This window comes from Mauremys mutica, chromosome 5, assembly GCF_020497125.1.
Source record: "Mauremys mutica isolate MM-2020 ecotype Southern chromosome 5, ASM2049712v1, whole genome shotgun sequence".
Lineage (NCBI taxonomy): Eukaryota > Metazoa > Chordata > Testudines > Geoemydidae > Mauremys > Mauremys mutica.
In genome coordinates, this window is record NC_059076.1 from 45,233,583 (window position 1) to 45,261,075 (window position 27,493).

At 40.3% G+C, this 27,493-nt stretch overlaps 1 protein-coding gene across 1 annotated transcript in view; it reads left to right on the forward strand.

The window, feature by feature from the left end:
* Positions 1-27,493, forward strand: part of KIAA1109 (KIAA1109 ortholog) — a 229,333-nt gene that overhangs the window by 139,295 nt on the left and 62,545 nt on the right. The window contains exons 44-54 of the mRNA XM_045017971.1: positions 2,565-2,740; positions 3,385-3,560; positions 4,108-4,814; positions 7,127-7,372; positions 7,737-7,830; positions 9,559-9,609; positions 13,609-13,815; positions 13,971-14,209; positions 21,850-22,094; positions 23,088-23,193; positions 27,220-27,317. Coding sequence (XP_044873906.1) covers positions 2,565-2,740; positions 3,385-3,560; positions 4,108-4,814; positions 7,127-7,372; positions 7,737-7,830; positions 9,559-9,609; positions 13,609-13,815; positions 13,971-14,209; positions 21,850-22,094; positions 23,088-23,193; positions 27,220-27,317 — 2,345 coding nt within the window. The remainder of the gene's footprint in view (positions 1-2,564; positions 2,741-3,384; positions 3,561-4,107; positions 4,815-7,126; positions 7,373-7,736; positions 7,831-9,558; positions 9,610-13,608; positions 13,816-13,970; positions 14,210-21,849; positions 22,095-23,087; positions 23,194-27,219; positions 27,318-27,493) is intronic.

Here is a 27,493-nt window from a genome sequence, read left to right on the forward strand (position 1 = left end):
CAATTTTTCCACATCCTTCCTGTAGTGTGGGGCCCAAAACTGGACACAGTACTTCAGATGAGGCCTCACCAATATTGAATAAAGGGGAATGATCACATCCCTCAATCTGCTGGCAATGCCCGTACTTATACAGCCCAAAATGCCGTTAGCCTTCTTGGCCACAAGGGCACACTGTTGACTCATATCCAGCTTCTCGTCCACTATAACCCCTACGTCCTTTTCTGCAGAACTGCTGCCTAGCCATTCGGTCCCTAGTCTGTAGCAGTGCATGGGATTCTTCCGTCCTAAATGCAAGACTCTGCACTTGTCCTTGTTGAACCTCATCAGACTTCTTTTGGCCCAATCCTCTAATTTGTCTAGGTCCCTCTGTATGCTATCCCTACCCTCCAGCGTATCTACCACTCCTCCCAGTTTAGTGTTATCTGCAAACTTGCTGAGGGTGCAGTCCACGCCATCCTCCAGATCATTAATGAAGATATTGAACAAAAAAGGACTGACCCTTTGGGCACTCCGCTTGATACCGGCTGCCAACTAGACATGGAGCCATAGATCACCACCCGTTGAGCCCGATGTTCTAGCCAGCTTTCTATCCACCTTATAGTCCATTCATCCAGGCCATACTTCTTTAACTTGCCGGCAAGAATACAATGTATGCCTCCATCTCCCTCAGAAGGGACTTTCCTACAACCACCACTTTATGTGCCCTTCTTGGGAACTAGTGGCCATGGGACACACAGCTTTGGGAGCAGGTGTTTTCTCCTCCTCAGGCATTGGCAGGGTCTTCTCCTTTCCTCCCATAGTCAGTACAGCATACTGATTCTTGACCTCGAATTGACAGAGGTTCTGGGGTGGGGTGGGGAAGGGTGCACTGTCTAATGCCCAGGGTAGCCAACAGCCTTCTCCTGCCTTTAAAGCAGGTGGTTCTTTTTTCTTCTCTGGTGATGCTGAAGTCATTTGTAATCAGTTATCATCCTCCATCCCAGATGTTTCCAAGTGTGTTCTGTCGATGAAGTCCTAGTGCTCCCGGGTACTATGCAAATGAGTCACCCTCTCCTGTAGCTCTCTTGTTTCTTGAGGGACCCCAACAACAGATACTTCTCTTACCGGGTGGTTCCCCATGCCTGGCTTTCTTCAGAAGGAACATGCAGTCTGCATTCCGAGCAAGTCAAGACCAGGACCTGGGTAGAAGCCATCAGGGCCCTTACAGGTGCAGGCAGAAGAAGAGCTAGCAGTGCTGCTGGCGAGGTGCAGTTTTCCTTCCATTGAGGATTCTTCCTTGTAGAGTTGGTTTCAAATCAAGGGAAAATATCCTATCTCCCTGCCTTTCTTTGCTGGAAAACTCAGCTGGCTGACTCCCTTAGTCTCCCACCTGCTTCCGTCTCAGCAGCCACATGTCTATGTAGGCCCAGCCACTGTTTCAGCTGGATTGCTACTATCTATTTCCAAGCAAACAGACAAGAACTTGTTAGTTATCAAGAATAGAATCCAAGTGGGGAAACATTTGAATAATAAACATTGGTTACTTACCGTACAGTAACTATGATTCTTCAAGATGTGTTGCCTACATGGATTGTACAACCTGCCCTCCTTACCTGCCACTATGGAGTCCTACTCCTCTGGGATTCTGTGCTGGCAAAAGAACTAAGGGATGTTTGGCCCTTTCCACCTTTTATGCTGTCTAGTGAAGGGGACATAAGGACAGCTTCAGCATACGTGTGGCCGCAATGGGCACTGTTGCCTAAAAAGAATTTGATTATGTGTACATGCAGTGTGTGCATGCAACGAATAGAACACATGTGGACAATATATCTCAAAAACCAATAGTTATATCAAGGTAAGCAACCATTCTTTTTGTTGAGTTTTCTATAATAATAAATTGTGTTGTAACAGGATCGTTTTCCAAACATGTCCCTCAGGCTCACTAATTCATGGAAGCTTTACATTTTAGGCCAGCAAATCCCACCCAATTTTGATCTGGGTGGGATTTATTTTTATTTTTGCACAAATTTACCAAACTAACTTTCAGTATTTTTGATATTTAATAAGAGTATGGTATGTTATTTTCCACAAATACTCTAAGGATCAGCTTGTTGACGTTAGCTGTAGATACTTAAATACACTAAAATGTCATGTAACTCAAAGCACTCTTTGAAGAGCTCTTTTCTAATATTAGTAGCCTAGTAAAAACCTTGACTTGTAATGAGACAAAGTGGATGAAGTAATATCTTTTTATTGGACTAACTTCTGAAATGAGAGAGAAAAGCTTTCGAGCCCCACAAAGCTCTTCTGAGGTCAGTAGAAGAAGGACTGAAGAGCTTTAGGTGGCTCAAAAACCTCTCTCTCCACCAACAGAAGTTGGTCCAGTAAAAGATATTACCTCACCCACCTTGTTTCTCCTAAAATCCTGGGATCAATAAGGCTACAACTTGACTTCTGAGTATTCCACTTGTTTCTACATAACTATCCTTTTTATGAGTTTTATTCTTCGTCTAGACAATGTAGAGTCACTTAGTGTTATGACTTGCTGTGGTTATGGAGTGTTCATACAGGGATTTATTTTGTAGGTGTTGCACCCAATCTTCCTACAATACCCTCTGCTTCAGACTTCAATACAGTTCTATCCAGTGACCAGAACACTTTGGATGGGACACATTCTCAGCATAGCACCAGTCAGGATGACATTGCAGGTGTAGAAGAGGGTAACCAGGGATTTCCTGCTGTTCAACTTGCAGATGCGCAGGTGGGTATTTAATGAGTTTTGGAGTTTGTTGGGAGGAAAAAATGTTTGATAAAACAAAGTAAAATGTAAAGTGGTTATATTGTTCCACCTTGTATTGTATTCAACAGTATAACCTTGTGGGGACAGAAGTCCCAAGAAAGCTTTGTGAGAGTCTCCTAATGTTTTCATGAGTGAGGACTAAGAGGGCATTTCCCTTTAAATCTGAAGAGCTAGGGGATTTTTAATAAACTGAATCTGGGTCCTCTGTGTGGAGGGTCTTCCTCTGCAGACTTATTTTCTTGTCCAGTCAGAAAGCTGGTGCTGCAATTGAATGGAACCCCCTCATCCAGCTTTAAATTTAAAGCAACCAGTGGCTGAGGTAAACATGCTGCATAGGAGTTTTACTGGGCTTTTTGGGATAAATAGGTTCACTACATTTCTTCTCTGTCTAAATCTTGGATTTATACTTTTTAACAGCAATACAAATTAAATTAAGTTTAAAAGGAAATCTTTATTTTACAATTTATATAGTGGGCCTATCACAAATACTCTAGTTTTATGATAAATAATAACAAAAAATTAAAACTCATTTCTGAAGCAAGGAAACGGAAGTATAAGAAATCTCTAGGCAACAGAGCTAATTCAGAGATCTTATATTTTTATAGGTTGTTTTCAAACCTCTTCTGAGCCATACAGGAATTCAGTCTCAAGATGCAGTGCCACTGTGCTATAGAATGTATTTTGGAGAGTATCTTTCATTCTCAGGGACTTTGGACTGTCTCAGGGCAGACATTGTTGATTCAGATACAACAAAAGAGAGAAAAAGCAAGAGAGCACGAAGGTATATTATTAAATATTTATTTTTAAATTATATATATGTGTAAGAGTACAGTAATTGCTTTTTTCACCGTTCAAGTTCAGTTTGACTTTCTGAAACACATCCTCACAGAATGGGAAAACAGTCTTTCATTAAGTTTTAATTTACTTTCACTTGGAAAAGCTACATCCAAAGCGTTTGGTTTAGGCTGTTCCAACCCTGTAATGTAATTATCATTTACTGAATAAAACTATATTACTTCTTTGTTTGCAAAATGTCTTAGACAAAACTGGATGGTAAAATTGACAAATTACATATCAAACTACACATTTCATAGAATAAAATATTGACCCAAAATGACTCTCGCTTCTATTGTTTCTACTGTAGCCAATATATTGTATAATATTGGTAAACTCTATAGTAAAAATTAATAAACGATAGTGCAGAGGTGATCTCCTGAAGGAACTGAATGTTGTTATATTACTAATTTATTGAACTTTTTATATAAAAGCTATTTAATGCTGGCCTTCTCTTTTTAAAAAATCCTTAACTTTTATCTTTTTTCTGTTAGGCAAGGAGCCGTCAATCTTCCCCCACTTGAATTCAAACCGGCATTGATGTTGGAAACTTTTAGCATTAGTGCTGTTGTAATGGAGAAGTCAATGTGCACACCCCAAAACTCCACCAGTGCCCTTTCTTTTCATGACCTGAACAAGCGTTACTATAATACTTTTCACTGTAATTTTACAATTTCCTGCCAGTCCATAAGCCAGCACGTAGATATGGCACTGGTTCGGCTTATTCATCAGTTCAGTACAATGATAGACGATATTAAAGCCACACAGACGGACATCAAACTTAGCAGATACACTGCTGGGTCGGCCTCTCCAACACCTACCTTTAAAACCCGCAAACATAGAGACTTTCGCTCTTCTGACTTTAGCCGCAGCTCCCGAGGAAGCATCAATGGAGGCAGCAGAGTAAACAATGCAAAGAACAAAAGAACCAATAATGAGAACAATAAAAAAGAATCTCGAAATAAGAATTCTCTTGGGAGATCAGAAAGAAGAACTTCTAAAGTATCCAGGAAGGGTTCAAAGGATGTAGTTGATCACATGACCATTCATATGGATGATTCAGATTCAATTACAGTGTCAGAACAGAGTGAGCCATCTGCAGAGTGCTGGCAAAATATGTATAAACTGCTGAATTTTTATTCACTTATCTCTGATCCAACAGGGATTTTAGAAAAATCGTCTGAAACTTTTGGGCCAACAGGTGAGATGTTTTAGGGTTGAAAATAATTTAATTTACACAGTTTTGTGTAGTACTGGATTCTGGTAGAGCAGGGGTGGCCAACCTGTGGCTCCGGAGGTACATGTGGCTCTTCAGAAGTTAGTATGCGGCTCCTTGTATAGGCACCGACTCGGTGGCTGAAGCTACAGGCGCCAACTTTCCAATGTGCCAAGCGGTGCTCACTGCCATGGGCCCTGCCCCCTCTCCACCTCTTCCCACCCTCTCCCCTGAGCCTCCTGTGCCCTCACTTCTCCCCCACCCCCAGCCTTCTCCATGCCACAAAACAGCTGATCAGAGTTATGGGGAGGGTGGAGGAGGGGGAGGCACTAATCAGTGGGGCTGCCGGTGGGCAGGAGGTGCTGGGAGTGGGATAGGGGGGAAACTGATAGGGAGGCTGCTGACATATTACTGTGGCTCTCTGGCAATGTACATTGGTAAATTCTGGCTCCTTCTCAGGCTCAGGTTGGCCACCCCTGTGATAGATTTTACAAATGGGAAGATTCTCTCCTAAATGATTTACTAAAAGTTGTCAGTATTTGTGTAGTTCTGCTCAGAAAAATGACTGTAAAATGGAATTCTTGAGTTCAGGTTGCCATCTTATTGACTTCCAAACAAAATGTTTCCTGATTGCAAGTAAACTTCTGATTTGCCAACTCTACAAACTCCATGTGATATTAGAAAGTCAAGCTAGTTTCATTCTGTTCCAAGTTTGATAACAAATTCTGTCATTAGGTACCTGTTCAGCTCAATTGTTTTCAAATTTTGTTCTCTGGTATGCTTGTGCAGACTTGTTGTCTTCGTTTGGGTTGCACTGTGCAACTGAGGGCAGAATTTGTCTCTGTAGTTAAAACTTAGTTAACAATTCTGTTGATCAAGTGAGAACTGGGTAGACTCCAGCTTCATCAGCCTTGCAAAATTAAAACATCTATCGGAAAGCAAGTGCTATTTTTTTTTTTTAAACTAAAGTGAGTAGGTATAACTCTTATTCAACTTCTGTTCCTTCTTTGTATTAAGGAGGTCATTTTTACTCAGGGCGTGGGGTGGAGTCCCATTTCAGATAGTCTTATGTTACACACATACTGTGTGAAAAAGGATTAAGTTAATGCACAACAGAACTTTTAGTATACACCAGCAGGATCCACACAGGCCAATTAGTGTGTGACACATTGGTGCAAACTAGAATTTACACCCGTTGGTGCATACTGACACCCTGTATAGACAAGCCCTCAGTCATGTCAAAGAGGAAAAACTTCAGAACTTTTGTAAAAGTCTAAATTTAAGAAAAGAGGATGAAATACTTGCTCCATTGATATCAAACTACTATTGACTTCATTGGGGACAGCATTTCTCCCAAAGCTTTAGAAGTTGGGTGATCTTCCTATGTATACTGCTGTATATTTGAACACTGGGCACAACAAAGTGAATTAAGGATTGAGTATTGGCCTTATGTCTAAATTACTTTTTTGTTGATGAACATTTATTATTGAATTACATAGCATCGGAAATGTGTTTGGCACTACAAGTTATAGGTCATAGACTTCTATATTGTATTTTGTAAAAAAAAAATTAATTAAAATGTAAAACCTAAAAGCAGGGGAAAGTGTTATATTGATGTCAGTGCTTCCACTAGATCTGAAGGAAGTGAGGGACATCCATTTAATTGACAAATGATAATAGCCATAATTCTCTACATGTAAATTCCATTATTACATTTCTTTTAAAGTTATGTCTAAAGTGTTTAAAGGGAAACTTTTCCTCCAAAACTAAATTACTAGAACTTTCTGTCCATTAAATTAACCAGAAATATTAAGGAAATCTAATTAAAGATGAAACATTCTAAGGGGCAAATTTCTCCCTTTTTTTTTTTAACCTGTCTCAAATCTCTCACGCCACGTTGTAAGTGGAGGGAGCTATGCCTAATAACTAGTCACAATGGCTGCTGCTCATTATGAAAGCTGATATGTGGCCACATAGTCATGGTGGTGTGTATTAAATCCTCATTCTAGGCTGTAACATTCAGCAAATATTATTTAGTTCAAGGGGATCAGCAATTGTTAGCAGTACAATAATGAAATCATCTGTAGTTATATTTATTATTTTATCAATAGTGTCTTGGTTTTTGCTCAGTTGTGACAATGTTACTGGACTGATATGAGTAACATACCAATAGTTAGCCAGAACATCGCCTCCTTATATAGGAAAGATTCCTATTTTCAGATACAAATTTAGATAGGTTTCACACAATAGATAATTTACTCAAGTTCTCACTGAATAATTGGTATATATTTGTGCAGGTGTTCGGAGCCCTACTGAACCTGCATGTAGAGTTGTGTTTGAGAATGAACAGGACAATAGCAGCTTGAGTAAGACACAGAGGAAACGCAGTCTGGTTACTTCCGAACCTCAGCACGTGACTCTAATAGTCTTTGGAATAGGCATGGTGAATCGCACACACCTTGAAGCAGATATTGGTGGACTAACAATGGAATCGGAGCTGAAGAGGATTCATGGAAGTTTCACACTAAAAGAAAAAATGAAAGGTGGTGTAGTAACTTTTTGCTTTTCTTTGACTTAGTGAACATCCCCTAGCAAGGGAATAACAGATGTATGTAATTATGGTGTAAAAATACCTAAATGTTACATAAGCAATATTTTATGTAAACTTCTTTAAAACTTCAATAAACTGAAATATAATGAAAATCCTTTAAAAAAATGAAAGTGTAGCTTACATTTTTGCAACTTTTCTTCACCAGCTAGTGTTTAAATGTGAGACTATTTAATAGAATTATCAAACATTGTGACATTTACATTAGCTTGTACTGTATTTTGGCAAGTAATTGACATATATGGAAATATTTTACTATATTCCAGTATTTCTAAAGTATTTTCTCTTTTCTCTTAAAGATGTTCTGCACCAAAAGATGACTGAGACTTGTGCCACTGCTCATATAGGTGGTGTTAACATTGTTCTGCTGGAGGGAATTACACCAAATATCCAGTGAGTGTGAAGCCAAAAACAATTTAAAAATAACAAAAACACATTTGTATAGAAATGGAGCATCAGCTGTACATACAGAGAAATATATGGGACTTACAGTGGAGGCCGGGGCCCTGATCTTATAATGAGGTCTGAATTGATGCACAGTCCCCTTTAAGTCAGTAGAGCTCTATGGGCAGCCATGTAGAGCTCATTGTTGGAATGAGTCTCAAGTCTGGCTCCTAAAACTAATTTTTACACACACACACCCTGAGAGACAGAGAAGGTTTTTTAACTAAAGCATATTTTTTTTTGTTTCATGACAGCATTTGTAGTGAGAGCCATTTTTCTTGCCCAGACAATATACAGTGCAAACATTTGTATTTGGAATAAATCCTGCTTGCATTACATAAATAATTCCATCAGAGTTAATGAGACTACTCATGTGAGTACAATGAGCAGTATTTGCGCTATGGTGAATGTACAGTCATCTATAACTATGGACCCAATCACTTAAACACATAGGCATGTACTTAACTATACAGATATGAATACTCATGTGGATTTCAGTAGGTCTACGCCCATTAGCAAAGGGTATGTGCAAAAGAGTTTGCAGGATCAGTGCCTAAATAAATGAATGGTTGTATTGTGAAAAATGGTAGGAAATAGATCCATTGAATAAAAATATTTTTTTCACAAAATCATATCTTTCTTGAGCAATTTTCTCCTGATTTGTGTATACACAGTGACTCAAAGACATTACGTGTATCTGTGGTTATTTCTATAATGTTTATAATATTTACTTCTTTAAAGTTTGGAGATTTCCCTCAATGATACATAGAGGTTCTTAAATCAGAGTATTTAATCTTTTAACGCTGTTTCTTCCCATATGAGATCTTCTTGCTTCATAAAGGATGAACTTTTTGACCTCTCATGTTGCATGGTCCTTTAAATTGCTTTACTTCTATAAGGTCTGTTCTTTACCCTATACAACTGACAGATTTTTAAAATAACACCTTTTAAGCATGAACACCTAGAATGACTTGCTAAATATCCATGTAGTTTGCTCTTTAGCTATGTTCACAAACTCAGGTTAGAAGTGCATGCTTATTTTTCTTTCTTCCTTTCCATTTGAATCTCTTTATTTTTGAATTGCAGAGCACTACAAATAAAATTAAAATTCTTCATAATGTAAATCATTTTCATGCCGTTTCTCAATGTTAGTTGGGTAACCCTCAGTATGCTACTTCGGCCTTTAAAATATGCATAATGATGAGATGGCTAAGGAGGCTGTCTCGTGAAAAGTCACTCATGTCTCAGTTTTTAAAATAATTCATGTCCAGTTTTCTACACTATATGAATTCTAACTAAATATTGCAATATAGTTTTCTGTACTAAAACCCCTACTATTGATATTGTCCATAGCCAAATTGCTAAATGTACATACATATTTAACAAGTGTGGAAAAAAGCTCTAAACTGTCAGCCATGTAATACTTCAGAAGGTGGCTGAAATTCATGTTTCTGTTCAATGCAGTGTCTCTGATCTTGCACACACAAAAATAGGGATGCAACAAAATGGGAAAAATTACTAAAGTTTCTAAAAACCAGTGTCAACTTGTTAAATTTTAATATATTTTTAGGTAATTTGTCATATTGTGGGTTACGAGTATTTAACTAATTTTGCATGAATGTTTATTCTTTATTTGCTTTTTGTTTTTCTTGCTTTCTCTTCAATCTTCATCTGTAGACTGGAGGATTTTCCTACATCTCCAACAAGTACAGCCAAACAAGAGTTTCTGTATGTCATATTATTATGTTTAATGGACTTGCAATTAACATTGTGCTGTGTAGTTAAAGGCTGCATTATTACTGTGTTTGAGTGTAGCCAGTTGTTGCTTCATAACATTCTAGCTTAGCAAACAATAGACTCTAAATTAGTTAGTGTAGTCCACTAATTATATATTAAGAAAATGTATGGGTGTTCATTGAACAGTCTACCCTTTTGCCCAATTGCGTGCACTGTGCTATAGTTGCTGAAGAACTAGACTGGTTTTAATAACTATTAAGGCCTAATTCTTTGGCTGTTCTTTACGCTGCTACTATATGTTCTAATGATATGAAATGGTGCTGATCCAGGTAAAGAGAACAGGTTAATTAGACCATTCTTATCCCACTGTTGGGCCTACTCTTACTGACTGCAGTCACAACTCTTTTTGACTTCACTATGGGCTCTTTGTCTTTACTTACTTTATTCTTGCATCTAATAATTAAATAATATTTGAAACTAAAAGTACACACATTAGTTATCTTTAAAAGATACTGTTCTATTTAAAACTTACAGCACTTCCAAATCCACTCCCTAACTTCCACATGTACAGGGGACCCTGTGCCCGTGGGTCTCCCCCTCCCATATAGAAATGGACTATGTTGTCTTCATGTTCACTTCCTCCCTTTCCCCTGTTCTCAGACCCAAATAAGGTCTTCCACAACTCTGGGACTTCACACCAAGAAAAAAGGTTGGGGGTGGGAAGTAGGATAGTGGTCAAACCTGTAAGTTCCTGTCCCTCACTCTGTAGACATCAGGGCAAAAATGTAAATATGGGCAGAAACTGTATTTTCCAAAACACCTACTTGGTGGGGAGTCCCTTCTTACCACTGATCAACCCCACATACCTTTGCGGGGATTCTGAGGCAACTCCATATGCAGAAGTCTGAGGATGTGAGGGGTGGGGATAATGCTGTGGGATACAGATATGGCATGGAGCCTCCATGTAGATATCAGCTGTCCTGCTGCTGATTTCTCCTTTCTAATCTCTCCCAAGTTCTGTGGGGTTTGGGACTGGCACTGTAGCCTGTTTGATGGTGGGGAAACCCTTCCCATCGTTTCCCTCTTCCTCCTTCTCCCATCCAGTTCTTCCTGAGCCCAGTGTAACTGGTTCAAGAAGTACTGCAGAATGGAACCTTGCAGCAATTTTCTCCCCTTCAGCCTACTTCCACAGGTTTTCCCATAGCGCTATGAGTTCCTGTTTGCCAAATCACTTTCCAGCTATTCCCTTTTAGAATGACAATCTATAGAACTGATCCAATACCACAAAAGCTACTACTTGAATAAATTATTTGGTGAATAGCTTCAGTGTTTGTTTAGTAACATTTGAATAATATTGAGCTAGCTCTAGTGCTATATACATTTTTTGTTAGATGTATAATGCATGTTAAGAATGAATAGGATGGTGTTTTAAGTGTTCTGAACACCTGCTTTCCATATTGGCAGCATCTTAGAGCAGACACTTATAGTAAGATACTTTAATTAAATGAAAAATGAAGTACTTGCCCAGGAAGCACAGTTAACCTAGTTGTTAGATATAAAGGAAGTCTAGATTTGTGAGTTTTGAGCCTCAAGTCTGGAACCAATGAAATGTGGGTTTCTATCGTTTAGTTTAATTACACTGGATCTATATTTGTTTCTGTGTCTCCCCCCCCCACACTTTCTGGTACAATAGCTTAATGCTTTTCTTTAAATTGTATTAGAAATACTGCTGATGTTTCAGCACCAAGACAGTGTGTGCATTCAAATGTTATTTTTAAACTGGGAATTTTTTTTATCATAGAATCACAGTGAATATTTTAGTGCTGACTATGACACTTACTTTTTCAACAAATTGTGTAGTGGATGATTGTGTTGGTGTCTTGGCATAGATTGGGGAAACTGCTTCATTGTTCCTTCATGCTGAGAGTTACACTGATGATGATTGAACAGCTAGTTGAGTCAATATTCTGGGCTGACTCACAGCTAGTTGCCTTTTGGTGCTGGAGTGTTGAGTGGTTGAGGGAAAGACATAGGTATGGAATATAACGCTGCCCCCTGTTAATTTCTGCTTGGAATGAGATGTGTGGGAACGCTAATATAAACATAGTGGTATTATTTTGTATTGGCCATATGTATTTTATATTTTATTAATTTTTTTAAAAGCTAGAACAAAACACGCATACCCACTTCTGAAGGAAAGCATGTTTGCCTAATACTGTTCTGAAAACATTAATGAACAAATTGGGACTTTTCCTCCTTGGAAGTGTGTCTTCCACATTTCTGTGAGAGCACTTTATAATAAAATTAAACAACTCTCTCTAACCCTGAATTTTAATCAATGACAATCTGGTTCCCTTAAAGCTTCTGCCTTCCTTCTAGCCATGGGATCCTGAACAAGAACTTCTTTCAACTCCCAGCAATATCTATTCTTAATCTGTTAAAGTAGTGTTAGAACAGATGTTTGGAAGGCCTATGATTGAATTAGAGTGACACAATTCTCTCCTGCTATGAGCAGAAAAAACACTGCCTTGGTTGTACTCCCACTTCTTGGGTTCTTTGAGCTAGCTAGGCCTTGGGCATAGTGTTGGAGAATAACACTTGAAATAACTTTTAATTACTTTAACATTAACCCTGTGAAGATAATTACATAAATACTATGCAGTCAGGTTGCCCAAAAATTAAATGCCATTTTTCCTCTTAACTGTATTATTATAATGTTAATACTGTGAAGAATATTAGTTATACCCCTGAGAGGAAATTGCTGCTCAAATCATCTGAGCTGAAAGTTGAAAATTTAATTCTATACTAATTGGCAAACTATGTTGCTAATATATTGCCTCTTCTAAATTATATTCTTATCATATGTATTAAACCATAATAGTGTAAGCCAGGGGTCGGCAACCTCTGGGACACGGCTTGCCAGGGTAAGCACCCTGGGGGGCCAGGCCAGTTTGTTTACCTGACGCGTTGGCAGATTTGGCCGATCACAGCTCCCACTGGCCGCGGTTTGCCGTCCCAGGCTAATGGGGGCTGTGGGAAGCGGCGCAGGCCGAGGGATGTGCTGGCCACGGCTTCCTGCTGCCCCCATTGGCCTGGGATGGTGAATCACGGCCAGTGGGAGCTGCGATCGGCCAAATCTGCCAACGCGTCAGGTAAACAAACTGGCCCGGCCCCCCAGGGTGCTTACCCTGGCGAGCCGTGTCCCAGAGGATGCCGACCCCTGGTGTAAGCCATAGTACTTGAAATCTTGTCTGAGTAAAATTCCAATAACTGACCAAAAAGATGAGAAATAGTCATGGATTTGTTATTCTTTATAGCATGGTTATTGAAGATGAAAAACACTGTTAGAATTACAAACACATAGTGCAATTGTGTTTCCGTCACAGCTGTATTATATGATGACACCTTTTGAAATTAGTGTAGTTTGAAGTTTACATTTGTGAAGTTAGGGCCACTTAAACTTGAATATTCCTACACCAAAAAAGCAAATAGTTTGCTACATATTATCTACAAATTGAGACAGAATCCTGTCCAGTAGTCTAGTAGTTGTTAAAAAAGTCTCTCTGAGGAGCTGTCACTATAGAAGATTGTTTAAAATTCTTGAGAAAAAATTAGGATGAAATAGGTGATATAGAATCACAATTGTTTTCATTGTGTGTATAGTGTGTGTATGCAGTCTATTGTGTGTAATCGCAAATTATATTATATTTCATTCTTATAATAATTGAATGGACATTTTGCTATGCATGCCATATAATTGTTAAATATAATAAACTGTATAGTTGCTTATACAGCATGTACTGCATCTATGTGTGCATAAATAGAAACTAAGTAGGCATGTATATAGTTTATAAATTGCTAATACAAGTGTGTTCATCTTAATACTTCATAATTCAGCTAATTTGTTGTTGAAAAGCTATATCAATGTATATATTTTTAAAAAATATTTTGAGAAAAGGATGCAAATAATCATATTTTGTTGTTTGTTAGAACTGTAGTCAAATGCAGTATTGCCAAATCACAGGCTCTTTATAGTGCCCAAAGAGGATTGAAAACAAATAATGCTGCAGTGTTGAAAGTGGGAGCTATCAGCATCAACATTCCTCAACACCCTGCCACTCTACACAGCATGATGGTGCGCAGTTCTCACCAGCTTTCCAAACAGATTTCAGACCTCATCAGGCAACCATCAACAGCGTAAGTTTTGCTTTATTTGCCATCCTGTATGGACCTGTCTTATTTTCTATCCTCTTACGGGCTAATGCTGCTCTGTGGGAGAATCAGGCCAGTACTGTATAATGAATACATTAGGATATCTAATAGTTGTTTCTGGTATCTCTTCTTCTAAATAGCCCACAGCCTGCAAAAGAAGATGTTGCAACTCCATTGCCCTCTGAAAAGACACCAACAAGTGTTAATCAGACTCCAGTTGAAACCAATGAATTTCCACAACTGCCAGAAGGCTTAGAGAAGAAGCCCATAGTTCTTAAATTCAGTGCCATGATAGATGGTATAGCTATTGGAGCAGCACTCTTGCCATCTCTAAAAGCAGAATATAAGATGGGAAGAATGAGAAGTCATGGAATGACAGGTAACCATAGGCGCTGATTCTGTGGGTTCTTCAGGGCTGGAGCACCCACGGAAAAATATTAGTGGGTGCTTAGCACCCACCGGTAGCCAAGCTCCTCTCCCTAGCCCTCCCCCTCCCACCTGCCATGCTTTGCCAATCAGTTCCTCCTCCTCCCTCCCAGCACCTCCCGTCTGCAGCAGATCGACTGTTCCACAGCGTGCAGGAGGCAGAGGGAGGAGCGGGGATGGGCTGCTCTCAGGGGAGGGGGCGGAACGAGGCGGCGTAGGGGCAGGAAGAGGCAGGGCAGAGTGGGGATTTGAGGGAACAGGTGGAGGAGGAGCGGGACCTGGGGGGCAGGAGTGGGAGCTTGCGGGAAGGGGTGAAGTAGGGGCACGGGACCTGGGACTGAGTGGGGGTTGAGCTCACACAGGGACAGCTGGAAGCCAGGGCCTGTGCAGGTAACAGTCCTCCATGAAACTTTGAAAAGATGATGGTCACTTTTTAACATTAATTTCACTAGAAAAGATCAAATGTGGCATTATGGATTCCTATTCAGTTATGGTAATAATACTTTTTTAATCCTTTGTTTGTCCTTGTGACTATGAATTTTCATGAACAGATTAGTGTGAGAGAATTTATATTAATAAGGAACCAGAATATAGTAAAAAATCTATCCTGTAGATATGACTATTTAGTGTATTAAAATAAAATAAGAGGCTAATTCTAGCAGATTTTGTTATAATGAATAATTGCACAAGGCAGAGGCCAATGAGGACAGATACAAAGATCTGGAATTTTTGACCAAGTGGCTGCAACTTCATTAATTCCATAACAGGATAATTTCTCAGGCAACCTATCCTAGCAGCAGTGAAACCAGGAAGAACATCAGTTCACCTGCCTTCTCCCTATAGGTTGAGCATATCCTGAGCATCACTGTCCCAGGTCTTAACAACATTCTATCATAGTTTGTTTTACCCCAAGGTCTATCATGGCTTGTAACGTAGAACAGCCTACTGCCTAGGAAACCCCAGTCTCATAGTGATGGCTCAGGTTTGCCCACAAATCCAACCTCTTTTCCTGAGAAAATTGTGTTGATGCCTAATTCTTAAGGGACGAGTGGAGGCGTCCCAAACCCACCCAGGCTCTGTGATTTTTGGGAGAACCAATCACAGCCAGTATCTGCCTTGGTGATGTTTGAAACCCCTGCTGCGAGGACCTGCTAGCCAAAGCTGTGATTCTGTGAAATAAAAAGCATATTAATAAACCAAACAGAATTCATGCTGATTCATCAAAAACACTGCTTTGTACACTAACTGCAAACTGACCACATAAGTCATTGGAGCACCCGTGTCAACAAACTGCAAAAATCTTTAGTGGTGTTATTCAGGGTTTTCAGAACCCAAAGCAGCGATAACTTAACTGTTTCTCTCCAGGCAGTGTCAGGAATAAATAAATGGGGACACAACTCCTCTGTCTGATAAATGATTGATTGATAACCAGAGTGCTTTTACCTAAAACTACTCTTTTATTAGGTCTCAGGCACACACAAACATACATGCTATAGCTATAGGTTCAGAGCATCCCAAACATTATAGTTACCCAGAGTCTGAGATGGTTTTGAGTAATCAACAGCCAGGCTTCCAGGGGCCCTCCTTCTGTTCAGCTGATGAGGAATTTAGGGGTCAGCTCCTAGCCCAAAGAAAAGCTTCCTCTCACTGCTCCAAAATGTATTGTTTTGCTTAATCTTTTACAGCTAACTTAAACAAAGTACATAACTCATAGTGACTTCTACTAGGTCACCATAGTAACCCTTAGTGGACCACCAGTTCTCCTATCATCTCTTATCAAAACATTTCTAGTCATAATAACAATAAAACGTATATGCAAGATCACTTTAAACCAAGGTCAGCTGTCCAAACATTCCTTCCATTCTTATGGTACATTACATCAGGGGTTCTCAAACTGGGGGTTGGGACCCCTCAGGGGATCGCAAGATTATTACATGGGGGGGTCACAAGCTGTCAGCCTCTACCCCAAACGCTTTGCATCCAGCATTTATTACAATGTTAAATATATAAAAAAGTGTTTTTTAATTTATAAGGGGGGTTGCACTCAGAGGCTTGCTATTTGAAAGGGGTTACCAGTACAAAAAGTTTGAGAACCATTGCATTACATGATACATCTCTGACCCATCCTCCAATTCGTATTAGCAAAACTGCAAATATGGAGCTATTTGGCCAGGCCTCTCAAAGTCCTAAAAATTATTCCTAGTGATGTGGTATTTGGTTTTCAGCCAGCAATGGCTGGGCTGCAGTAATGTCAAGTTCTGGGGTAACGGTGCCAACATAAACTGACTGACTGCAAAAATGTCCATGAAATTCCCCATGTCATCAGTGATGAATGCTGTCAGTACCTGGACACACATCCACACGATTGCTGCAGTCCATAATAAGCAAACCAAAACAAACCACAGATGTACTCATACCTTCCACTAATAACCACTAAGCAGGAGAGGGAGGATATGATTTGTGGTGCAGGAAGGTGCCCTCTTCTACCTTCCATCTTAACACCAACTGCTCTGTACCCCAGCCAGCCTGCCCAAACACCTGTTGAAGGCACCAGGACTATCCAATGAGAGCACTCATCCTACAGATTCTGATCCATTGGCTGGCCATTGCAAAAGGGCAAACCAAAGTGGTACGCATTGCCCTCCAAGCTGCTCCTTATAATTTCATGTTGGCTGATGGTAATAGCTAGTGCATATTAGCATGGCATAACCACCACCTTTTTGTGTGGTTCTATTTATTTACCGCTAGTTCTTTTACCGTATTGTTCCGAGTATAGGCCGCTCCTGATTATAAGCCGCACCCTTAAAGTTTGGTGCTATTTTAAAAAAAATTAAATTTTTAACTTTTTTTAACTTAAAGAAAATCTCAGCTGCAGCCGGGACTCAGAGGGCTCTGGGCTGTCTGCCGCGGCGGGGAGCCCAGAGCCCTTTAAATCCCAGCCGCGGCGGGGAATCAGAGCGCTCTGGGCTGCCCGCCGCGGCGGGGAGCCCAGAGCGCTTTCAATCCCAGCCGCGGCGGGGAATCAGAGCGCTCTGGGCTGCCCGCCGCGGCGGGGAATCAGAGCCCAGAGCTCTTTAAATCCCAGCCGCGGCGGGGAATCAGAGGGCTCTGGGCTGTCTGCCGCGGCGGGGAGCCCAGAGCCCTTTAAATCTCAGCCGCGGCCGGGACTCAGAGGGCTCTGGGCTGCCTGCCGCGGCGGGGAGCCCAGAGCCCTTTAAATCTCAGCCGCGGCCGGGACTCAGAGGGCTCTGGGCTGTCTGCCGCGGCGGGGAGCCCAGAGCCCTTTAAATCCCAGCCGCGGCGGGGAATCAGAGCGCTCTGGGCTGCCCGCCGCGGTGGGGAGCCCAGAGCTCTTTAAATCCCAGCTGCGGCGGGGAATCAGAGCGCTCTGGGCTGCCCGCCGCGCCGGGGAGCCCAGAGCGCTTTCAATCCCAGCCGCGGCCGGGACTCAGAGGGCTCTGGGCTGCCCGCCGCGGCGGGGAGCCCAGAGCTCTTTAAGTCCCTGCCGCGGCTGGGATTTAAAGTATTTTTATTGGTTTTTTTTTGGCAAGATCCCGCTTATAGGCCGCACCCCTAGTTTAAAGACTTAAATTAGGGGGAAAAAGTGCGGCCTATACTCGGGACAATACGGTAATTTCTAAAATATTCCTGTTGTGTGTCACTGAGGGCATTGCAGTTTGACAGTCCTTCCTCGGGTTTTAAATGAAAGCGCTTCAAAAGAAGTAACTTACTAAGGTGGAGTCCAATACAGTTTGCATTTAAGTCAGTTAAGATCACACTAGCTAAAACAGTCTTTTATTAATGTATATGAGAGTTACTCATATCTAGCTGTATTGTGTTCCGTTACACTTGTGCAGGTTTTTTATTGAATTCCAGTTTTCTACTTTGTATGAGTCAGCTAGATTCTAGAACTGTATACAAAAGCAAAATTCATTTTCTTAAACAGATATCCTGGGTTTTAAGAGGTTCACAAACTATGACACTGTGGACATCTAAAGTTTGGAAAAGACATTTTTACTGGTGACTATTTTACAGATGAAGATTGATAATCTTTCTCTGAATCAGACAGAGAGAATATTTGAATCCACATCTCCTACTGCCCAGGGTATAGAATCATTCTCCCTCTCTGTTTTTGGCCCAATGAATATTTATATATTATTGTGTTGACTCACCACTGCAGCACCTCCTGTTGGCCATCCTGGGAATTAGCTTGGGGTTGCCAGTGTGCCCTCCTCAGGTGGTGTCTCAACCGTCATCACTCCTGTCTCACATCCAGGATCCGTGTCGCTCCCCAGACCATGTCATCCTTCTGGACACAGCCCTCCGCTGTGCCCCACTCAGTTCTTTTTCCCCCCTCTTCTGGGGCACCGACAGTCCTCAGTCCAACCACTTGCCTCAGTGGCAATCTGCAGTCCAGGTTCTAGTCACTCATCTCAGTGACAGACTGCAGTCCATACACTGGCCACTCCCCTCAGTGGCCAGTAGGGGCCGGGGTGGGGCAGCCCGGGCCTGCCAGCTACTCCAGGCCTTGACCCAGGACCCTATAGCTGACAGCCATGTACTGCCCCTTCTCCAACTCTGCCGTCTTCTTCCCTGGGCCACTTCCCCACAGCCCTAGCACCTCCTCTGCCCTTGTATCAGGGCCTCAGTTTGGCAGCCGTCAGCCTGGAGCTTTCTCATACTCTGGTGACCCTATCCAGCACTGCTCTGTCCATGGGGCTCCAGCCCTCTAAGCAGCCAGTCCTCCTCCCTCAAACTCCAGGGAGTGACTGCTTCTGCTCTGCTCAGCAGCTCCTTCTTATATGGGCCAGTCTGGCCCTGATTGGCTCCGCCAAAAAACCTTCCCCTAACTGGCTGGCACTACAAGCCTTTTCCTTATTAGCTGCCTCCTGCACAGTCTACCCAGGGTTGTGCCTATTGCTACCCCTCATGATGGATTCTAAGCAGTCAGATTTGAAACACTGCCCATCTGTGACTGCCTCATCCCCCTCATAAATGGACAGAGTTGATGATTTTTCTGCTTGGGACAGAGCCACATCCTGGACAGGTGTTCTGTGTGCCAGTTGTCTCCTTGAAGATTCTCAAGCCCAGGTACACTTGGCTCAAATTACAGTTGATAGAGAAGTCCATGCTTTTGACTTCTGAGGAGATGCTAACAGCTACACTGGAGTCAAATCATTTTTGGCCAACACTTCCACGAAAATCTGAGGCCAGATAGAGAAAGGAACTGAAGAATGGTACCAGCAGCCTCAACGCCAACTATCTCGGAACTGCCAACTTCAGCGCCAACAGGTCTGGCACCTAGTCCCCTGACACCAAAAAGTGACTACAAGAGGTGAGGCAGGATGGAGTACAAACATAGTTCTAAGCATTATGTGAACTCCACATGCCATCTCCAAAGACACAGCCTCCAAACTCTTTATGATTTCCAAATTGGAGGAGGCCAGTCCTGGTCAGTCACTGTGGCACATGAGAATGAAGGCCTGGTGCTGACCTTGGTACTGGGCACGGCGCCTGGCGCCTGTAGCTGAACCTGTCAAGGCTTAGAGTTACACCTCGATGGAAGACTCACATTCCACACCAAAGCAGTGGCTGGCACTGAGTCCTACATCACTCTTTGGCCCTCCGTTTGAGGAAGCATACATCTCATCACCTTCTTTGACCTACTTATTCTCACTGTCTCAGGTAGAGATCACTCTCACTTACCATCAGAGAGTGATCCTAGGCAGGGTTCAGGAGGCTATCCATTTTGAGCTCCACCACTGGGGATATGTGAATGGCACTGGATCAGACAACATCAACCCAGTCAGTACCTCTGTGGCACACTGCTCTATCCATATTGGCCATACTAGGAACCACTGTTGCATATGTTCCAGAGCAGATCCACCTCCCACACACAAAAGAGGAAATCCTACTCCCCAACAGCATCAATAGCTGGCCACCCAGAGACTGACATCAGCATCCAGGAGTAGGCAATAATGGAGGGAGAGTAACAACATCAATCCCTATCTAAGGAATCATCATCGTTGCCAGATGAAGCGGTGGCAATTGTCCCAGTGCCTATGGTTGATGACTTTATGGCTTTCCAGGACCTCCTGTCCTAAATCCCTGAATGTTGAAACCACAGTAATCCAGGAGAGGTCTCTTAAATTCTTTGATATACTGAAGTCAACAAACCATGGTCATGTTTGTCTTCATGATCAACAAAGACATACTTCCACTGGTAAAAGGTCTGTGGCAGACCTCTGCCATTCTGCCGCCCCCCCCGCCCCATCTAAGTGAGTGGAAGAGAGGTACCAGGTGCTTCAAAAGCACTTTGAACACTTGTGCACACACCCAAATGCTGGGTTTCTGATCATGTTGGCAGTCCAAGAAAAGTCTGGGCCACAAAAGAAGCCTGAAAAAAGCTCAATTTCTTCAGGATATATTTCTCCACCTCATTGCAACTCTGCATTACAGATTACCTGGCCATGTCCGCATCTATGTCTGCTTGTAGAGCTGTTCTGGCCACCATTTAGCCTTCTTATGCTCTCCGTCAGTTTCTTCCTGTTTTTCTGTAGGATTTTGAACAAGAAGGGGGAGGCTTTCCCAGATGAGTAAATTACATACAAAGGAGCAGGAAGACCTCATTCTGCTCCCAGAGCAGACAGCCTGAATATCCTCCAAGGAGAAGGCCTTGATGCTCCTGGAGATAGCCACCATTGTTCTTTGTTCACCTGCACCGTCATAGTCAGCGGGTGTGATGGGAGTATTTGGCTCTAACGTGGCTCCCATCAAAAGCCTGCCAGCACTTTAAGGAACTGTCTTGCCCCTCTCCAACACTCTTGGTCTACCATCACAACAGATAAGTGTGTATTGGACATTTTGCCCATGGCTACCTTATTCATTTCCACACTTTACCCTATATGTTACCTCCACCCCCCGCCCAGTTGCTCTTCAGACACCTTTCTCACAAGATCCTGTTGTAAAACGCGGTGACCTTAGAGGGAATATCTCAGGAGTAAAGAGAAGAAGAGGCTTCTGCTCATATTTCCTTATCTCAAAGAAAACAGGACACCTTTGTCCTTTCCTTGTCCTGAGGAAACTGAATAAATACATACACCACCTCGGATTCACTTCCACATAGCCATCCACTTGGCCCATAGGAAGTACTTGAGATTCATAATGGAGCCAAATCACTACCACTACAAGGTATTGCCATTTGGACTCTCCACAGCACCAAGAGTTTTTAAAAAATACCTAGGGAGTGGTAGTATATAGAGTTTTGTGGTCCCTAATGAGTTGAAACTGTTATGAATGGATGAGGTTGTTTTAAGTTTATATTCACAAGTTATCAGTACAGATACAGAGTTGGATTGTTTGACTACCTTAACTATGCATTTACATAATTTCAAATGTTTGGTTTTTTTAAGTTTAATTAGGTTAAAAACCCAAGAAATTGAGAATTAATTGTTTATAGCCCTTACATTACTGTGCTCTCAATCTTAACTCCAGTTTGAGCTTTCATTTGGTTCCACTAATTTTCTTAATTTTTTCAAGTTTGAAATATTCTTTCTGAGCCAACATTATACCCACTTTTCTCTTTCTTTACAGGTGCTCAAACAAGGTTTACATTTGAACTTCCAAATCATAGATTGCGGTTTACATCAAAAGTTTCTGCAACTGATATGTCTACCATTCCTCCTTCAGCAAGTCTTAATCTTCCTCCTGTCACTATGTCAGGCAAATATGTCATGGAGGAACATGACACCTATTCAGATCAAATATGGAGTATAGATGAGCTACCAACTAAACAGGGCTATTATCTACAAGGGAACTATTTACGTTGCGTGGCTGAGGTAGGCATTGAAGACTGCCAATTTCTTTACGTTACTTCTATTAAGTTTCATACAGTATTTTTATATGTGCATGTTTGGCATGCTCCCTAAAACTCCTTGGTTGATATTTGCCCTGATAGTTGAGACTTCTGACGATCTGTATGCTTTTCAGAGAACTCCAACATGCTGCTGTCTTTTTGTACTTCCCAATCTAACCTTTGCTTCTTTCTGCTTCAAGACAGACCTTACTAGTGCAGAGATTGAGCCTTGGTTTGAATTTACTCTAATTGTGTAAAAGGGGTTTTGCCATTTAAAATGTGACTAAATTTACTTCCTAATATTAAAGGTTTTTACCAAACTTGTTTTTAATAAAGTTAAAGAATACAAAGCATGATAACAGTTCTTAGAAAATTCACAATGTAGAAATAATATTTCTTAAAGCATATAATCAGAGTTCAGAGTTAATAGGTTTATCAGGTATTGCACATATCAGCAGTGGTTTTCTTCTATAGCATTTAGAATAAAGGACGTTGGGAGTCAGGACACGTGGCTTCTGTTCCCAGTTCTATTAACAATTTACTATACGACACTAAGCAATTCATTTAACTTGCTTGTGCCTTAGTTAAGCCTTCTGTAAAGCTGGTAAAATTATACCTACCATTTTACTGTTACAAAAAAGCTGAATGAGGTTGGCGACTTTCTGTTGTTGATAATTCAATACTGGTATTCTGCCTATGCTCCCATTACAGTAGTCGACATAATGCACTTTCCCCCTTATTTATTGTCATTGGCTTAGCATCAAAAAATATACTAGAGAAAACTGTTCCACATACAGTGGCCACAATTAAAAAATCATTGTTTACTAACAATAATTACATCAACGTATCTAAGATTATGTGCCATTGTTATGCTGTATTCTGATGCAGTCAATACTTAAAACAGTATTGCATTGACCACAGCTATCACACCTATATTTTAAAATTTTACAAAAATAATCTTCGTATTTTCTGGCAGGTTGGTTCCTTTGAACATAATCTCACAACTGACCTTCTAAATCATTTAGTGTTTGTACAAAAAGTGTTCATGAAGGAAGTCAACGAAGTCATACAGAAGGTATCAGGTAAGATGAACTACCTGAGGATTTCACTAAAATTTTAGCTTTAAGACTTCTGGTGCTGCCTAACATATCTGCAATCTCTATCTGTCACTGTGTCAGGTTCTTATGTCACAAGAACGCCACCATTTTCTGGTTCCACTGTAGCACAGAAATTGTTTCAGAGGCCAACAACACATGGAAAAGAAGTTTGGTTAGGTAGAATTGTGGCATTGGAGAACATTGTGGGTAACATTGTTAGTCTCTTTCTTGAGTCACTGGAGCTTCTGTGTCACATAGGAGAACTCTGTGCAAGGGTGCTGTCTATTAATTGCAAAAGTAATTCTACCAAACAATCCACTGAACATTAGCATCTGTCTGTAACATTGTTTTCTGTCCAGTCAGATCAGCTTGCAGCTTTGTGAAAGTTTGCAAAAGAAAAATATCATTCACTACAAAAAGGTAGTGGAGGATTTTTGCAAAGCTATATGGACAGACATTTGGTCAGGGTAGAATGGTAAAATTTGTTTGTGGTGGAGTGGATAGAAAAATTAGTTTCAGCACCACATTTGTTCTTATTACATAAAATACTGTTTTTAGCAAATTATGCTTATTGAGTAACAAATAAGTGCACTAAAACAGATCCTTAGTTGGCATAGCTCCATTGATTTTCTTGGGCTATACCAATTTACCAGCTGAGGATCCTACCACATGATTGAAGATGAAAAGCAAATGTGAATGTAACCATGTAGTGACAGTTTATCATAGATGTGTTTAAATTTAGTGACGGAAAGCTTATTTTTTCCAAACACTGAAAGAAATAACATGAATTGATCTGACATGAACCAACAATGAGGAAACCTGAGAGCAAGTCATTATATATGAATTGGATTAATATTTCTTGTAGAGAAAAGTTATGGGAAAATACATTCTATTAGAACATTACATATTTCTGTAAGACACTTGCTTAAATTGGAGATATTAACTACAGTAATAATTGGAAAATGGATAGAGAAGTGATCTGAATAAAAACAAGTCCAAAAGCCTAACACACAAGTATAAATTAAAGTGGCACTGAATATTTTGTTTAAAATGTGACTAAATTAAGAATTGATGAAAAAATAAATTTGAGAACTGCATGAGAAAAAAGAATTACATAAATAAAATCTAAGCTATCTGTTGAAGAATCTAGAGGCAAGGTAAAAAGTCAAAATAAAGCCATCAGGCAAATAAAAGGTCCATAAACAGCAGTGTAGAGGGCTTGTATGTCTGTGGAAAATAATCTCACAAAGAATAGGTAAGTGAAGAGTCCAAAAAAGCTAAAAGTTACAAATTGCTGTTTTTAATGTAGTTTTTTAGTTTAGTTTTTCTTAGGTCTTTTTTTAGGAAAGCTTTAAGGAAAATATAGAGGCTATTATGCAGCAAGCAGACATGTTATCAGAAAAAATAGTTGCAAAGACCCAGAACAAAAGGTAACAAGCAAAATAATGACAGCTAAATATATATAAATCTATACGTCCAGATGAGATTACCTCAAGAGAGTTTAAAGATCTAGTGGAGGAAATCTCAGAACCTCTGAAAAGAAATAAATCATGCAAGTCAGGAGAGATACCAGATGACAGAAAAAAAATGTAGTACCTATCTTTAAGAAGGGTGGGAAGGAAGAACCAGAAAAATCATCAGCCTGATGTTTATTCCAGGAAAAATATCTTGGCATATAATAATCAGTATGAGAACATCTGGAAGAAAAAACTTTAATAATGATGATAATTCCATTAAAATAGCTTCACAGAGAAACTTAGAATATTCAAATAAAAAGGCTTTATTAGGTGCCATTGTATCACTTCTCTGTCTTCACTGATGTTCAGTATCCTCCCAGTTTACTGTCATCTGTGAACTTCAGTAACATGCTGTTTGTTGAGTCTTATAGATTGGTTTGAACAGCTTCACTTACAATCAAAAGTCTTTTAAAAACATTATTATTATTATTATAGTTTTTTGTATTGCTGTAAATCGCAAGGCCCTAATCAGTGCTAGGCAAACGTAACAAAAAGATGGTCCTTGCCATTAAAGACCTTGCAGTCGCAATAACTTAAGTAAATTACTTGAATGTTACAATAAATGTAATAAGTGAATGCAGTGGCTGTAGTGTCTCCTTAGTATTTTAAGGCATTCATTTTAGTGGCACATTATAAACTTAAAATAATTAGAGGAATACCAATTAGATAAAATTAAAATACCATGGAGAAGAAGCTGGTTGATGAGCAGAGAATACAGAGCAGTCATATCTTCAAGTTGAGAGCAGCATTGGGTCGAGCACTGCAAGTGTCAATTTTGGCTCCTTTATTCTTTAAGATTTTCACTGATTCTCTAGAGGAAGGTATAAATTCAAGCATGATCAAGTTAGCCAATGACACCAAAATTAGAAGGGTAAAAAATATACAGGAGGATGGAGGAAAAAGTGAAGTGGGCTTCATTCGACAGGATGTGATTCAGAGCTAACAAATGTAAAGCCCTACATCTCAGGGATGGAATAGAGAGAGCTCAGCTTAGAATGGGGGGAGGGGGACAGGACTGAACTGCGGGGGAATCTACTTGCAATCAGTGACTATTTAAAAAAAAAAAAAAAAAAAAAAGTACCTGACTGCCACAATAAAAACTACTTCACTGAAATACCATTGCAAAAATAGCCTGAGCTAAGTGTACTTATTGAAATAGCATAGAAAACTAGGGAGTTATTCTTGCCACTCTTCAAAACCACAGTGTAACCACATCTGGAACACTACACGCAGTTGTAGTCATTAGAGCTGGGTGATATTTTTAAACTGAAACATTTTTGGCAAAAAAATGCAGTTTCCAAAGCATTTAACAACTTTTTGTGCTTATTTTGACAAGTTGTTTCAATCAAAAAACAAAAACTGAAAAATCTAAATGTCTTCAAAATGAAATGTTTCCATTTTTTATTTGATTTTTTTTGTTTTGAACGTTCCCTTTTATTTTTTAAATTAACATTAAAATGCTCAGTATTGCAATAAATCGTTTTGTTCATCCCAAACTACTTTTTTTCAATTTTTCAGATTTGCCAGTGATCCAAAAAATCCATTTAGCCCAGTTCTATTTGTCACCAAAGTTTTTAGAAAGGATATTGAAAAGCTAAAGAAAAGCAAATAAGGGCATCAAAACTAATTGGAGAATGAAATAGTCTGAGAGCATGTACATCAAGTCACTTAAAAATGTAAAAAATTACCACACTTCTGCATAATTATTTTAAATTTTGAATGATAACAGAGGTTAGAAAAATTTGGTGTTGCAGGGAAGATGGAATTCTTTGTGCTACTCCAATAGTAACCCCTTTTTGTCAGGTGTGGTGGAATATTGATAGACACTACAGAAGAGACCATTGTGTCCTCATCCAAAAGGATTGGTTTTTTTTCATTTATAGCCAGAAGTATACATGAGGTGGGGAGGAGGGAGGCCAAAGTAAAGTTTTAAATAAATGTTCCCAAGGACACTGAAAGGTTTTGCAGAGGACTCCTTCACATTCACTCTAAAGTAACTATTTGTTTTTAATCCACCTTTTTGCATACCTCTTAATAAATTTGGTCAAGTGACTGGTCCTTGTTGTTAGCTAAATTCAGTCCACATCAGGTGCTGCAGGTAAAGAGCAATTATTTGTGAACCAAATGATACCCTTTCTTTGCAGGTGCTAGTTGTTCTGTGGGTGTTATTTGGAGAGTGGGAATAGTCTCTGTCCATCTTGGACACACCCACCCCCTTGACTTGATGGGGGGAATAGGCAAAAAATGTGTTTAATCTGTAGTAGCAGGCCATTAGCAGTGCTACTCCCATGATCTGATAATACACTCCAAGTAGCTCCTACTCTCCCGAATCGTCCATATTTATGCTTCTTATAGTTCTTTACTGCAGAACTGGCTGTACTCTGTTGGTTTGATTAAATTCAGTGAGTCACATTTAAAGTTATATTTTATTTCTATACTGTATGAAAAATGTTCTTTGTTAAAACACTGAAAATTCAGTTTTTAACATGTGCAGGAGGGGAGCAGCCAATTCCTCTTTGGAATGAACATGATGGCACAACAGATGGAGAGAAGCCTAAAATTCTCCTGTACTCTTTGAGCCTACAATTTAAGGTATCTTTATGACCGACAAATCTCTCAAGCTGTTGCCAGTAGTTGAATATGTTGAAACCAAACAAATCAAGCATTTTCCTGAGATGGTCACAAATGAAATGTCAAATAACAATCAGCCCAGTGTTAGACAGGGATGGAAATCTCTCTTAATTAACTAACAAAAAGCAAGAAAGAAG